The sequence below is a fragment of the Micromys minutus genome, assembly GCF_963924665.1.
Source record: "Micromys minutus genome assembly, chromosome: X".
NCBI lineage: Eukaryota > Metazoa > Chordata > Mammalia > Rodentia > Muridae > Micromys > Micromys minutus.
The window spans coordinates 128,092,984-128,107,184 of record NC_137970.1 but is presented as its reverse complement, the minus strand read 5'-3'; the positions used below and the strand labels follow the sequence as shown (position 1 = coordinate 128,107,184).

Here is a 14,201-nt window from a genome sequence, read left to right as displayed (position 1 = left end):
TAGATATCAGGGTAACTATAGCCTCAAAGAATAAGAATGGTAATGTTCATTATGTTTCTATTTTGTGAAATAGTTTGAGGAATATTGGTATTAACTCTTTTTTAGAACTCTGGAAGAATTTTGTGCCAAAACCTTCCGGGCTTTTTTGATTGTGAGAGTTTTAAAGACCACTTGTATTTCCTTAGGGGTTTATAGAACTAGTTAGATAGTTTATTGGATTGTTTTTAACTTTGGTAATTGGTATCTATCTAGAAAATCATTTATTTCTTTTAGACTTTTTTTTCAGTTTTGTGGAGTACAGGCTTTTGAAACCTAATGATTCTTTGGATTTCTTCAGTGTCCCCTATTATTTTTTCCTTCCATTTCTAATTTTCTTAATTTGGGTACCGTTTCTTTTTTAGATTAGCTAAGGGTTTGTCTATCGTGTTGATTTTCTCCAAGAACAAGCTCTTTGTTTGGTTGATTCTTTCATTGTTCTCTTTGATTTGAATTGATTGATTTCAGCCCTGAATTTGATTATTTTCCATTGTCTACTCCTCTTGGGTGTGTTTGCTTTTTTTCCTAGATACTTCAGATGTACTTTTTTATTGGATGTTTTAAATTTACATTTCAAATGTTATCTCCTTTCCTGGCTTCCCATACCAAATTAAAAAGAAAAAAAAATAACCTATCCCATCCTTCTACCCTTGCTTCTATGAGGTTCTCCCCCACCCACCAACCCACTGCTGCCTCACCTCCCCAGCATTCCCCTATACTGGGGCATTGAGCTTTCACAGGACTAAGGGCCTTTCCTCCCGTTGATGCCAAATAAGGCCATCCTCTGCTACATATGCACCTGGAGCCATGGGTCCTTCCATGTGTACACTTTGTTTGGTGGTTTAGTCCCTGGGAACTCTAAGGCAGTCTAGTTGGTTGATATTGTTTTTCTTCCTATGGGGATGCAAACCCTCTCAGCTCCTTCAATCCTAGGTGGAGTAGTCTCTGGGTAGCCTTTCCTTCAGTCTCTGCTCCATACTTTGTCCTCATATTTTCTTTAGAACATGAGCAATTCTGGATTAAAAATTTGGAGATGAGTAGGTAGCCCTATGCTCCTACCAGGGACCTTGCCTAACCTCTGGATATGGTCTCTACGGGTTCTCCCACCCCTTTGTTGGGTATTTCAGTTAATGTCCTCCCCATTGGGTCCTGGGAGCTTCTTCCTTTTCTAGCATCTAGGAATTGCTGGTAGCTACCCCCAGTTCCCCATCCCCCATTGCTACCCACCTCTGTTCAATTTCCCAACCCTTTGTATATCATCCCAGTCTACTCTCATACTTGATCCTGCTCATATTTCTTCTCCTCCTCATTTTGTCCCTCTAAGTCCCTCCTACCCTCTACCTCCTGGGAGTATTTTGTTCCTCCTTCCAAGAAGGACTGAAGCATCCACACTTTGCTCTTCTTCTTGAGTTCCATATGGTCTGTGAGTTGTATTGTGGGTATTTCGAGTTTGGGGGCTAATATCCACTTATCAATGAGTACATACCATTTGTGTTCTTTTGTAACTGGGTTAATTCACTCAGGATGATATTTTCTAGGTCCATCCATTTGCTTGCAACTTTCATTAAGTCATTGTTTTTAATACCTGAGTAGTACTCTGCTGTGTAAATGTACTGAATTTTTCTGTATCCATTCCTCTGTTGAGTGATATCTGGGTTGTTATCAGTTTCTGGCTATTATAAATAAGGCTGCTATGAAGATAGTGAAGTATGTATCCTTGTTAGATGTTGGAGCACACCAAATTCACAAAACAAAGAAAGAATACTAAAAGCAGTAAGGGAAAAGGGTCAAGTAACATATAAAGGCAGATCTATCAAAATTACACCAGATTTCCCAAAAGGGACTCTAAAAGACACACTTTTTTCAATATGAGAGTTCTTCAGTTTCTTTATGAAGGCACTTAGTGCTATGAACATTCATCTTAGCACTATTTTCATTGTGTCCCATAAGTTTGGGTATGTTTTCCCTTCATTTTCATTAAATTGTAGAAAGTGTGGTATAATTTTCAGAGGCCTGCCTTTATATGTTACTTGAGGTTTTTCCCTTACTGCTTTTAATATTTATTCTTTTTGTGCTTTGTGCATTTGGTATTTTTATTATTATGTGACAGAAAGAGTTTCTTTTCTGGTCCAGCCTATTTGAAGTTCTGTAGGTTTCTTGTTAGTTCATGAGCATGTCTTTAGATTAGGAAAGTCTTTTTTTATAATTTTGTTGAAGATATTTACTGACCATTTGAGTTGGGAATCTTTGCTTTCTATCTCTATTATTCTTAGGTTTGGTCTATTTTCATTTTTTAGATCCTGGATGATTTTGTTCAATTCCTTCACCTCTTTGGTTGTGTTTTCCTATATTTCTTTAAGGAATTTATGTGTTTCCTCTTTAAGGGCTTCTATATGTTTAACTTTGTTCTCCTGTATTTCTTTATGGGAGTTATTTCTGTCCACTTCATAGTCCTCTATAATATTCATGAAATGGAATTTTAAATCAGATTCTTGCTTTTCAGGTGTGTTGAGGTATTTAGGGCTTGCTCTGGTGGGAGAACTGGGTTCTGATGATGCCAAGTAGCCTTGCTTATGTTATTGTGCTTGGCTCTCCCCATCTGATTTTCTCTAGTGCTACCTGCCCTTGCTGTCTCTGACTGGAACCTATCCCTCCTGTGTCCCTGGGTGTTTTGGAATTCACTAGAGTCCAAGTGGCTCTGTGATCCTGTGATTCTGTGAGCTTGTGATCCTGAGATCCTGTTGTTTTAGAGCTCCTGGGAGGCAAGCTTTCTCTGTATGTTGCAAGAATGGGTGGGGAGCCAGACCCTGGGTTTGCTACAGGCACAGGTACAAGCTGGAAAGAATTAGTGCCTCTGGTTGACTGGAGGTTTCCATAGTTCCTGTGGGGGTCACAGTTACACTGGGTGTTTAGAAAGATGTGGCCTCAACTTTGATTTTGAGTATGTCAGAGCTCCACTGCTCCTGGGTCTGTCAGATCTCCTGGGAGTTGAGCTTCCTCTGTGATCTTGGGCATTTCGGAACACCTGAGAGTCAATCTCCCTCTGGGTGTTGTAGGAGTGGATGCAGAACCAGCACCCCAGGTCTGCTCCACGTGCAGGTTCAAACTGGAAGGATACTGACAGGGGTTCCTGCATTTCTAGATCCCAGGGGTCCCAATTATTCTTGGTATTGGGTCAGTTGTTGTGGCCTCCTCACCTGTGATCCTGGGCAAGTGAGAGCACATGGGAGTTGGGCTTCCTCTGAGTGTTGTGAGAATGGGTGCCTTTAATGTCTTTATTTCTTTCCTGACCAAGTTCTTATTGAGTAGAGAGTACTTCAGTTTCCATGGAAATGTGGGTTTTCTGGGGGTTTCATTCTTGCTCTTTGTTTGTTTTTTTTTAAGATTTATTTATTATATATAAGTACATGGTATTCATACACACACCAGAAGAGGGTATCAGATTTTATTACAGATGGTTGTGAGCCACCATGTGGTTGCTGGGATTTGAACTCAGGACCTCTAGGAAGAGCAGTCAGTGCTCTTAACCACTGAGCCATCTCTCCAGCCCGCTCTTTGTTGTTGTTGTTTCTTGAAGTCTGGTCTTAGTCCCCGGTGATCTGATGGGACACATTGGATGATTTCAATTTTCTTGTATCAGTTGAGGCTTGTTTTGTGACTGAATATACAGTCAGTTTTTGAGAAGGTGCCATGTAGATATTTGTTAAATCCATTTGTTTCATAGCTTCTGTTACTTTCACTGTGTCTCTGTTGAGTTTCTGTTTCAATGACCTGTCCTTTAGTGAGAGTGGGGTGTTGAAGTCTCCCACTGTTACAGTGTGGGGTTCAATTGTGTTTTGAGCTTTAGTAAAGTTTCTTTTATGAATGTGACTTGCCCTTGTATTTGGGGCATAGATGTTTAGAATTGAGACTTTCTTTTGGTGGATTTTTCCTTTGAATATGAAGTGTCTTTCTCCATTTCTCTTGATAACTTTTGGTTGAAAGTCTATTTTATTGGATGGTAGAATGGCAACTCCCACTTTTCTTGAGACCATTTGCTTGGAAGACATTTTCTAGCCTTTTACTCTGAAGTTGTGTCTTTCTTTGTCAGTGAAGTATGTTTTTTGTATGCAGCAAAATGCTGGACCCTGCTTGCATATCAGGTCTGCTAGCTTTTTTCTTTTTATTTGGGAATTGAGTCTATTGTTATTAAGAGATATTAAAGCAGATGATTATTAGTTCCTATTATGTTTGTTGTTGTAGGTGGCATTATGTGTATGTGATTATCTCCTTTTGGTTTTTTTGTGAGATGATTAATTTCTTGTTTTTTCTTTAGTGTAGGTACCCTCCTTGTATTGGAGTTTCCCAGTATTCTTAATTTGGTTTTGTCATAGAATATTTTGGTTTCTTCATTTATGATGATTGAGAGTATTGCAGAGTATAGTATCCTAGTATGACATTTGAGTTCTCTTAGGTTCTGCATGACTCTGTCTAGGATCTTCTGGTTTTCAGTGTCTCTGTTGAAAAGGCTTGTGCAATTCTGATAGGTCTGCCTTCATGTGATACTTGGAATTTTCCCAAACTGCTTTTAATATTCCTTTTGTTCTATGTATTTAGAGTTTTGATTATTATGTGGTGAGAGGATTTTCTCTTCTGGTATAATATATTTAGTGTTCTGTAGGCTTCTTGTACATTTATGGCCATCTCTTTCTTTAGGTTGTTAAAATTTTCTTCATTGATTTTGTTGAAGACATATTCCTGTCCTTTGAGCTGGGAATCTTCACTTTCTTCTATTTCTTTTTTTTTTTTTTAATAGCAGCCTTATTTATTTTTTTAAACTTTCTTTTAAAAAACAAAGATAAAAGAAAAAATTTTTAAACATTTTTTGCATAAATGTATACAAATACAATTGTGTCAGTGCTAGGCTTTTTTTTTTTCTTTATTTGTAAGGTTTGATACTCTGCATTAAGGAGTTACTATTTACAATGAGCAAAAAGTACATGAAAAACAAGGTTTAACCCGGAAATAGTCAACTTGTTCTTGGAGTGTAAGGATTTAGCATGACTTTTTGTTTTGTTTTGTTTTCTTTTCTTTTCTTTTTTTCTTGAACTTCACATAGCCTGTGAGTTGTTTCTGGGGCAGTGCGAGCCTCTGGGGTTAGCATCCCACTATCAGTGACTGCATATTATGTCTGTTCTTTTGTGACTGGGTTATCTCACTCAGGATGATATTCTCTAGATGCAGCCATTTTCTTAAGAATTTGGTTAAGTCATTGTTTCTGATGGCTGAGTAGTATTCCATTGTGTAAATGTACCACAATTTTTGTATCCATTCATCTACTGAAGGACATCTGGGTTCTTTCCAGCTTCTGATTATCATAAATAGAGCTGCTATGAACATTGTGGTACATGTATCTTTGTTGTATATTGGAGCATCTCTAGGGTAAATACCCAGAAGTAGAATTACTGGGTCTTCAGGTAGTACTATGGCCAGTTTTCTGAGGAATCGCCAGAATGATTTCCAGAGTGGTTGTATCACTTTACAACCCCACGAACAGTGGACAAGTGTTCCTCTTACTCCACAACCTCATCAGCATCTGCTGTCATCTGAGTTTTGGATCTTGGCCAATCTGACTGGTGTGAGGTGGAATCTCAGGGTTGTTATGATTTGCATTTCCCTGATGGCTAAGGATGTTGAGCACTTCCTTAGATGTTTCTCAGCCATTTGATATTCCTCAATTGAGAATGTTTTGTTTAGCTCTATACCCCATTTTTTAATAGGGTTGTTTGATTCTCTGGTGTCTAGCTTTTTGAGTTCTTTGTATACCTTAGATATTAGGCCTCTATCTGATGTGAAGTTGGTAAAGATTTTTTCCCATTCTGTTGGCTACCATATTGTTTTCTTGACAATGTTCTTAGCCTTACAGAAACTTTGCAATTTCATTAAGTCCCATTAGTCAATCTTTGACCTTAGAGCTTGAGCCATTGGTGTTTTGTTCAGAAAATTTTCTACTGTGCCTATGTGTTCTACGGTTTTCCCTACTTTCTCATCTAATAGTTTCAGTGTATCTGGTTTAATGTGGAGATCTTTGATCCACTTACACTTGAGCTTTGTACAAGGAGATAAGAAAGGGTCTATTTTCATTCTTTTGCATGCTGAGTGCCAGTTGGACCAGCACCATTTGTTTAATAGGCTGTTCTTTTTCCATTGAATGTTTACAGCTCCTTTGTCAAAAATCAGGTGACCATGTACATGAGGGCTCATTTCTGGATCTTCTATTCTATTCCATTGATCCACATGCCTATTTCTGTACCAGTACCATGAAGTTTTCAGCACAATTGCCTTGTAATATAGCTTGAGGTCAGGGATAGTGATTCCCGAATATGTTTTTTTGTTGTTGAGGATGGATTTCGCTATTCTAGGTCTTTTGTTATTCCATATGAAATTGCACATTGATCTTTCCAATTCCATGAAGAACTGGGTTGGAATTTTGATGGGGATTGCATTGAATCTGTAGATTGCTTTTGGTAGGATAGCCATTTTTAAGATGTTGATTTTTCCAATCCATGAGCATGGGAGATCTTTCCATTTTCTGAGATCCTCCTCAATTTCTTTCTTTAGAGGTTTGAAGTTCTTGTCATATAGGTCCTTCACTCGCTTAGTTAGAGTCACACCAAGGTATTTCATAGTTTTTGTAACGATTGTGAAGGGTACGTTTTCCCTAATTTCTTTCTCCACATGTTTGTCCTTTGAATATAGGAAGGCTACTGATTTGTTTGAGTTAATTTTGTATCCAGCCACTTTGCTGAACTTGTTTATCAGATGTAGGAGTTCTCTGGTGGAATTTGTGGGGTCGCTAAGTACACTATCATATCATCTGCAAATAGTGATGTTTTTACTTCTTCCTTTTAAATTTGTATCCCTTTGATTTCCGTTTGCTGTCTAAATGCTCCAGCCAGGACTTCCAGTACTATGTGGAATAGGTAGGGGGAGAGTGGGCAGCTTTGTCGAGTCCATGATTTTAGTGGGATTGATTCAAGTTTTGCATAATTAAGTTTAATGTTGGCTGTTGGTTTGCTGTATATTGCTTTTATTATGTTTAGGTGTGGGCCTTGGATTCTTTTTCTTTCAAGACTTTTAACATGAAGGGGTGTTTACTTTTGTCAAATGCTTTCTCAGCATCTAGTGAGATGACCATATAATTTTATTCTTTGAGTTTGTTAATATGGTGGATTACATTGATGGATTTCCTTATATTAAACCATCCCTGCATCCCAGGGATGAAGCCTACTTGGTCATGGTGAATGATCGTTTTAATGTGTTCATGGATTCGGTTTGCAAGGATTTTGTTGAGTATTTTTGCATCAATGTTCATAAGTGAGATTGGTCTGAAGTTCTCTTTTCTTTTAGGGTCTTTGTGTGGTTTAGGCACGAGGGTTATAGTAGCCTCACAAAATGAGTTAGGTAGTATTCCATCTGATTCTATCTTGTGGAATAGTTTGGAGAGTATTGGTGTCATGTCTGCAATAAATGTCTGATAAAATTCTGCACTGAACCCATCTGGACCTGGGCTTTTTTGGTTGGGAGGCTTTTGATGACTTCTTCTATTTCTTTAGGTGTTATGGGATTATTTAGATGGTTTACCTGGTCCTGGTTTAACTTTAGGATCTTGTATCTGTCTTGAATTTATCCATTTCCTCCAGATTTTCCAACTTTGTGGAGTATAGGTTTTTGTAGTAGGATCTGATGATTTCTTGATTTTCCTCAGTGTCAGTTGTTATGTCTCCACTTTCCTTTCTAATATTGTTAATTTGTATACTCTCTCTTTGCCCTCTAGCTAGTATGGCTAGGAGTTTATCAATCTTGTTGATTTTAATCAACGATCCAGCTCTTGGTTTTGTTGATTCTTTGAATGGTTCTTTTTGTTTCTATTTGGTCTATTTCTGCCCTAAGTTTGATTATTTCTTGCCATCTACTCCTCTTGGGTGTATTTGCTTCCTTTTGTTCTAGGGCTTTTAGCTGTGCTGTCAAGTTGCTGATGAATGCTCTTTCCAGTTTTTTTTTTAAGCACTTAGGGATATGAGTTTTCCTCTTGGTACAGTTTCATTGCATCCCATCGGATGGGTATGTTGTGTTTTTGTTTTCGTTGAATTCTAGAAAATCCTTAATTTCTTTCTTTATTTCTTCTTTGACCCCACTATTGTTCAATAGGGAGTAGTTTAGTTTTCATGTGTATATGGACTTTTTGTTGTCTTTGTTGTTGTTAAAGACCAGCCGTAGACAATGGTGATCTGAGAGAATCCATGGGAGTATTTCAATTTTCTTATAACGATTGAGGCTAGTTCTGTGTCCAATTATGTGGTCAATTTTCAAGACAGTGCCACGGGGTGCTGAAAATAAGGTGTATTCTTTTACTTTAGGATGGTATGTTCTGTAGATATCTATTAATTCCAGTTGGTTCATAGTCTCTGCTAGTTTTACAGTGTCCTTGTTCAGTTTCTGTTTCCATGATCTGTCCATTGGAGAGAGTGGGGTATTAAAGTCTCCCACTATTATTGTGTGGGGTGAAATGTATTTTTTGAGCTTTAGTAGGGTTTCTATTTTCAATGTTGGTGCTTTTGTATTTGGAGCTTATATGTTAAGGATTAAGTGTTCCTCTGGACAGATTTCCCCAGTATTGAGTAAAAAGTGTCCTTCCTTATCTTTTTTTATAAATGTTGTTTGGAAATTTACTTTATTCGATACTAGAATAGCCACTCCAGCTTGCTTCTTGGGGCTGTTTGCTTGGAAGTTTTTTTCCCACCCTTTTACTCTGAGATAGTGTCTGTCTTTGACTCTGAGATGAGTTTCCTGTATGCAACAAAATGCTGGATTTTGTTTATGTATCCAATTTGATAGTCTATGTCTCTCTTTTTTAAGATAAATGTACAGATTTTAAACATTTTTTGCTTAAAATTATACATTTTTGTCAGTAGTGTTTTTTCAGACATTAAAATAATTTTTACATAAAACCATGTGAATATATTTTTTTAGTCAGAACTTGATTTCTTTCAAGGGCTTGACAGTATGCACTGAAAACCTAATAGTTACAATAAGCGTAGAGTACATGCAAAACAAAACGCAACATGGAAATAGTCAAAGTCTTCTTGTTTTGTAAATATATGTATATTTTTTTGTTTTCTTTATTTCTTGAACTTCATACAGTCTGTGAGTTGTTTCTGGGGGAGTGCAAGCCTCTGGGGTTAGCATCCCACTATCAGTGACTGCATATTATGTCTGTTCTTTTGTGACTGGATTATCTCACTCAGGATGATATTCTCTAGATGCAGCCATTTTCTTAAGAATTTGGTCAAGTCATTGTTTCTGGGGGCTGAGTAGTATTCCATTGTGTATATGTACCACAATTTTTGTATCCATTCATCTTCTGAAGGACATCTGGGTTCCTTCCAGCTTCTGGCTATTATAAATAGAGCTGCTATGAACATTGTGGTGCATATATCTTTGTTGTGTATTAAAGTGTCTCTGGGGTATATGCCCAGAAGTGGAATAGCTGGGTCTTCAGGTAGTACTATATCCAATTTTCTGAGGTATCACCAGACAGATTTCCAGAGTGGTTGTATTAGCTTGCAACCCCACCAACAGTGGAGAAGTGTTCCTCTTTCTCCGCAGCCTCGCCAGCATCTGCTGTCATCTGAGTTTTGGATCTTGGCCAATCTGACTGGTGTGAGGTGCAATCTCAGTGTTTTCTTGATTTGCATTTCCCTGATGTCGAGCACTTTTCAGATGTTTCTCGGCCATTCGGTGTTCCTCAACTGAAAATGTTTTGTTTAGCTCTATACCCCATTTTTTAATAGGGTTATTTCTTTGTCTCTTTATTGGCGAGTTGAGTCCATTTATATTAGTAGATATCAAGAAATAGTTGTTTCTGTTTCCTGCTGTTATTGCTTTTGTAGGTTGAGTTGTGTCTGTGTCTCTTTCTTCTTTTGGTTTTCTTGCTTAGGAGTTTTCTTGTTTTTACTAGGAAGTAGTTCCCCTCATTGTATTGGGTTTTCCACCTATAATTCGTTGTAGTGCTGGGTTTGTGGTCAGATATTATGTAAATTTAGATTTGTCTTGAAATATCTTCATCTCTCCATGTATGTTGATTGATAGTTTTGCTGGGTATAGCAGCTTGGGCTGGCACTTGTGCTCTCTTAGGGTCTGCATGCCGTCTGTCCAGGCTCTTCTAGCTTTCATAGTCTCCGTTGAGAAGTCGGATGTTATTCTGATTGGTCTGCCTTTATATGTTACCTGACCTTTTTCCTTTACTGCTCTTAGTATTCTTTCTTTGTTTTGGGCACTTAGTGTGTTGACTATTATGTGTAGGGAGGTATTTCTTTTCTAATCCACTCTATTTGGAGTTCTGAAGGCTTCTTTTATGCTCATGGTCATCTCATTCTTAAGGGTTGGGAAGTTTTCTTCTACAATTTTGTTGAAGATATTTACTGTGCCTCTTAGTTGATATTCTTCTCTTTCTTCTATTCCTATTATCCTTAGGTTTGGTCTTCTCATTGTGTCCTGGATCTCCTGGGCATTTTGGGTTAGGAGTTTTTGGTTTTTTGCATCTTCTCTGGCTGTTTTGTCTATGTTTACAATGTTGTCTTCTGCCCCCGAGATTCTCTCTTCCATCTCTTGTAGTCTATTGGAAATGCTTGCTTCTGTGACTCCTGATTTCTTTTTTAGGTGTTCTACCTCTAGGGTTATCTCTTTTAGTGTTTTCTTTATTGTGTCAATTTCCGATTTAAATTCCTTCTTCCATTCCTTCATCTTTTTTGGTTCTGTTTTCCTCTAGTTCTTTGAGTTCTTTGAATTTTTCTTGTTTCCTCTTTAAAAGCTTCTGATTCTTTTTTGATTTTCCTCTCATTCTTGTTTTAGGATCTCTATCAGTGTCTTGAGGTATGATTTTTAGGTCTGCGTCTTCTTTTTCTGGAGTGTTTGGCATTCCAATGTTTGCTGTTATGGGAGAGCTGGGTTCTGGTGTTGCCAGGTTGTCTTGGTTTCCTTGGCATATACTCTTTCGCTTTCTTCTTGCCATCTGTTGTCAGTGATATGTTCTTGCCTTTCCCTTGTATCTGGTCTGTGTCCCTGGTGGCAGATGGGCCAAGCCCTGTTCTGCGCCCCAAAGTTGCCGGTGGAAACCTATTTCTATTATTCTTATTTTTGATCTTTTCGTTGTGTCTTGGATTTCCTGGGTGCTTTTCGTTAGGAGGCTTTTTGTTTTTTATTTTCTCTGACTGTTGTGTCAATATCTGCTAAGGTATATTTTATGCCAGAGATTTCTCTCTTTTGTTTCCTGTATTCTGTTAGTGATGCTTGCATCTGTAGCTCCTGACCTTTTCATAGATTTTTCATTTCCAGACTTGCCTCCATTTGTGTTTTCTTTATTGTTTCTACTTACAATTTTAGATCTTGGATTGCTTTGTTCCATTCCTGCACCTGTTTTATTGTGTTTCCCTTTTTTCTTTAAGGGATTAATTTGTTTCCTCTTTAAGTGTTTTTACCTATTTACTTGTGTTTTCCTGTATTTATTTTAGTGAGTTATTTATATCCTTTTTAAAGGACTGTATTATCTTCATGAGATAATATTTTAGGTGAGCATCCTGGTTTTCAGGTGTCTTTGGGTATCTAGGGCTTGCTGTCGTGGGAGAACTGGGTTCTGTTGCTTATGGTCTTGCATTTGCTGCTTGCCATTGTATTATCTTTGGCGGTAACTGGCCTGGGTGTCTCTGTCAGGAACTGGCCTCCTGTATCACTGGGTTGCTGTGGGTATCCTAGGAGACCTGTGGCCTTGGCTATAGCAAATCTCCAGGGAGGTCTTCAGACTTTGGGGTCCTCAGGGAAGCAGACAAGCTGATGATCTACCACCATAGAAGGTGCAGGCTGAAAGGGGGTGGATTTCGAGCAGTGGGGATATGTTCTAATTATTTTGGGCTCTTTGAGGTTCCTACGTTCTATGTGTTTTTGGGAAAGTCTCTTATCTGTTGCCCCTGGTTCATCAGAAGTCCTTGGAGGCCTTCAGTCTGTGGGGTCTATAGAAGATTAGGCAAGCTTATGATCTGTTCAGGTGAAAGGCTCAGACTAGAAGGGGGATGGGATTAAAGTGAAAGGTATGTATGTGTCTTGCATCTTCTGGGCTCCTTGGGGTTGCCAGATACTGCTTATGTGTTGTACTGGGTTCCCTGGGTGTCCTGCAGACTGTGGGGTCTTTAGAGGAGCAGACAAGATGATGATCTCCAGAGGCTGACTTTTTAAAATAATACAATGAATTTCCTGATCTCAGACAATTTTTCCAATGTCACTTATAGAAAAGTCAATCTTTCTTGTGCTGTTATAAAATGACACCGTTTTTATATACCATATTTCCATGTATTTATGAGTTTAGTTGGGAATACAATCCTGCTTTTCTTGATCTATTCTACTAATATATTTAAAACTATTCATTTATAATGTGCTTTTATAGCTGGTATCTCATACTTTCTTTTTCAAAATTTTTACTTTGTCATTTTTTCAATATGGGCTGTAGACTTGCCATGTCTAATATGTAAAAATCTCTAAGATATAAACTGATAATACATGAAATTTGTGCATGACTTTCTAGAAGAGTTTATCTTTTTCCAGTTTTGGAATCTCTTGTCTATAAACATGGTATTACAACATGTTGGCTTCCTTCAAGTCTTTTAGAATAGTTTTATAGATTTCTTCATATTACTTCCTGACATTTTATTTCCACACATATTATAGTTTCTTTGGCTCTTGTAAATTTTACCCCATTTTTACTTTCTTTAAATAAGTAAATTGTTATGTAGAAATGTCATTAACTTTTTTTTCAATTCTAATTTTTTTAACTTCATCATAACCACAGAATTGCCAAAAATAATATAAAATACATTGTACAATCTTTTTTATTGATATATATATATATATATATATATATATATATATATATATATATATACATATAAGCTTTGAGCTTTTCATACTCCTATGTGTTTTATTTACCAAAATTATACCATTCTTATCATAGTAATTGTATAGTGTTTTTGACAACTGATAACTGACAAGGGGCTGGCCTTTGTTATTCTTACTTGGTTAGTAAAATTTTTTTAGAAAAAAATTATTTTTGACTTTTTGTCTTTAGTTTTCCCAAATAAGCATTTCTGTTAAATCTGATCATTTCCCTAGAACTACAATATGCTAGCAATGTGATGCGCTTTGATTATGTCTGGCTTCGAGACCACTGCCGCTCAGCATCATGTTATAATTCTAAAACTAACCAGCGGAGCCTAGACACTGCCAGTGTGGACTTATGTATTAAGCCAAAGATGATTCGTCTGGATGAAACTACACTCTTTTTCACTTGTAAGTATACAGGAAAATTAGATTTCTTTTACATATTATACTAAAAACAATTTTTTTAATGAAAAACAATTTGGCTCTTTCCAAAATAGAGACATTTTAATTATTTTTTCCCCTTGATTTGGAAAGTTTATATACCCTTTTAATTTTGTTTTGTTACGTCTAACATCATGCTTAATTTTAAAAGAGGATAAGCTCTATGCTAAAATTTTTGCAAGGTTATCTGTTTTCACCACTCTTTGTTTTGCCTTGTTTTGTATTTTGTTTCCAACACAAGGTCTTGTAATATAGCTCAGTCTGTCCTTAAATTTACTGTGTATGAGACTGGTCTCAAACTAGTGATTAATCTGCCTCAACTTCCTAAGTGCTTTGGTAGCAGGAATAAAAAAAATTAACATTTTTGTTGCTTCTACCCGGCAGCCTGTGCGGACAGAACAGGCACTCAGGACATCTGTCACCAGGAACAACGGAGATCCAGGGACACAGGCCTGGTGAGACAGCGCTCTGAGTAGCCAGGGAGCAGAGAGATCTCTGCCGAGCTCAGGGAAAGTGCGCCCCCCATACTTGGTTCAGGGAACCAGGAACCCGGCATTGGGCTGTCTGTTCCCAGCTGGTGGCCATTGGGTGCAGAACAGGTGCTCAGACTATCCCCCACCAGGAACAGCGGAGATCCAGGAACACAGGCCTGGTGAGAAGGGGTTCCGAGTAGCCAGGGAACAGAGAAATCTGTGACCAGTACTGGGAAACTATGCCCAGCCCCCTGATTGGTGCAGGGGAGCAGGAACCCTGCC

The 14,201-nt window shown here is 37.8% G+C and overlaps 1 protein-coding gene across 2 annotated transcripts in view; it reads left to right on the top strand.

Annotated features, from left to right (window-relative positions):
• TMLHE (trimethyllysine hydroxylase, epsilon) overlaps nucleotides 1-14,201 on the top strand; it is a 147,979-nt gene that overhangs the window by 41,124 nt on the left and 92,654 nt on the right. For both annotated transcript variants that reach the window (XM_080909548.1, XM_080909547.1), the window contains exon 3: nucleotides 13,237-13,413. In XM_080909548.1, the coding sequence (XP_080765674.1) occupies nucleotides 13,237-13,413 (177 nt within the window). The remainder of the gene's footprint in view (nucleotides 1-13,236; nucleotides 13,414-14,201) is intronic.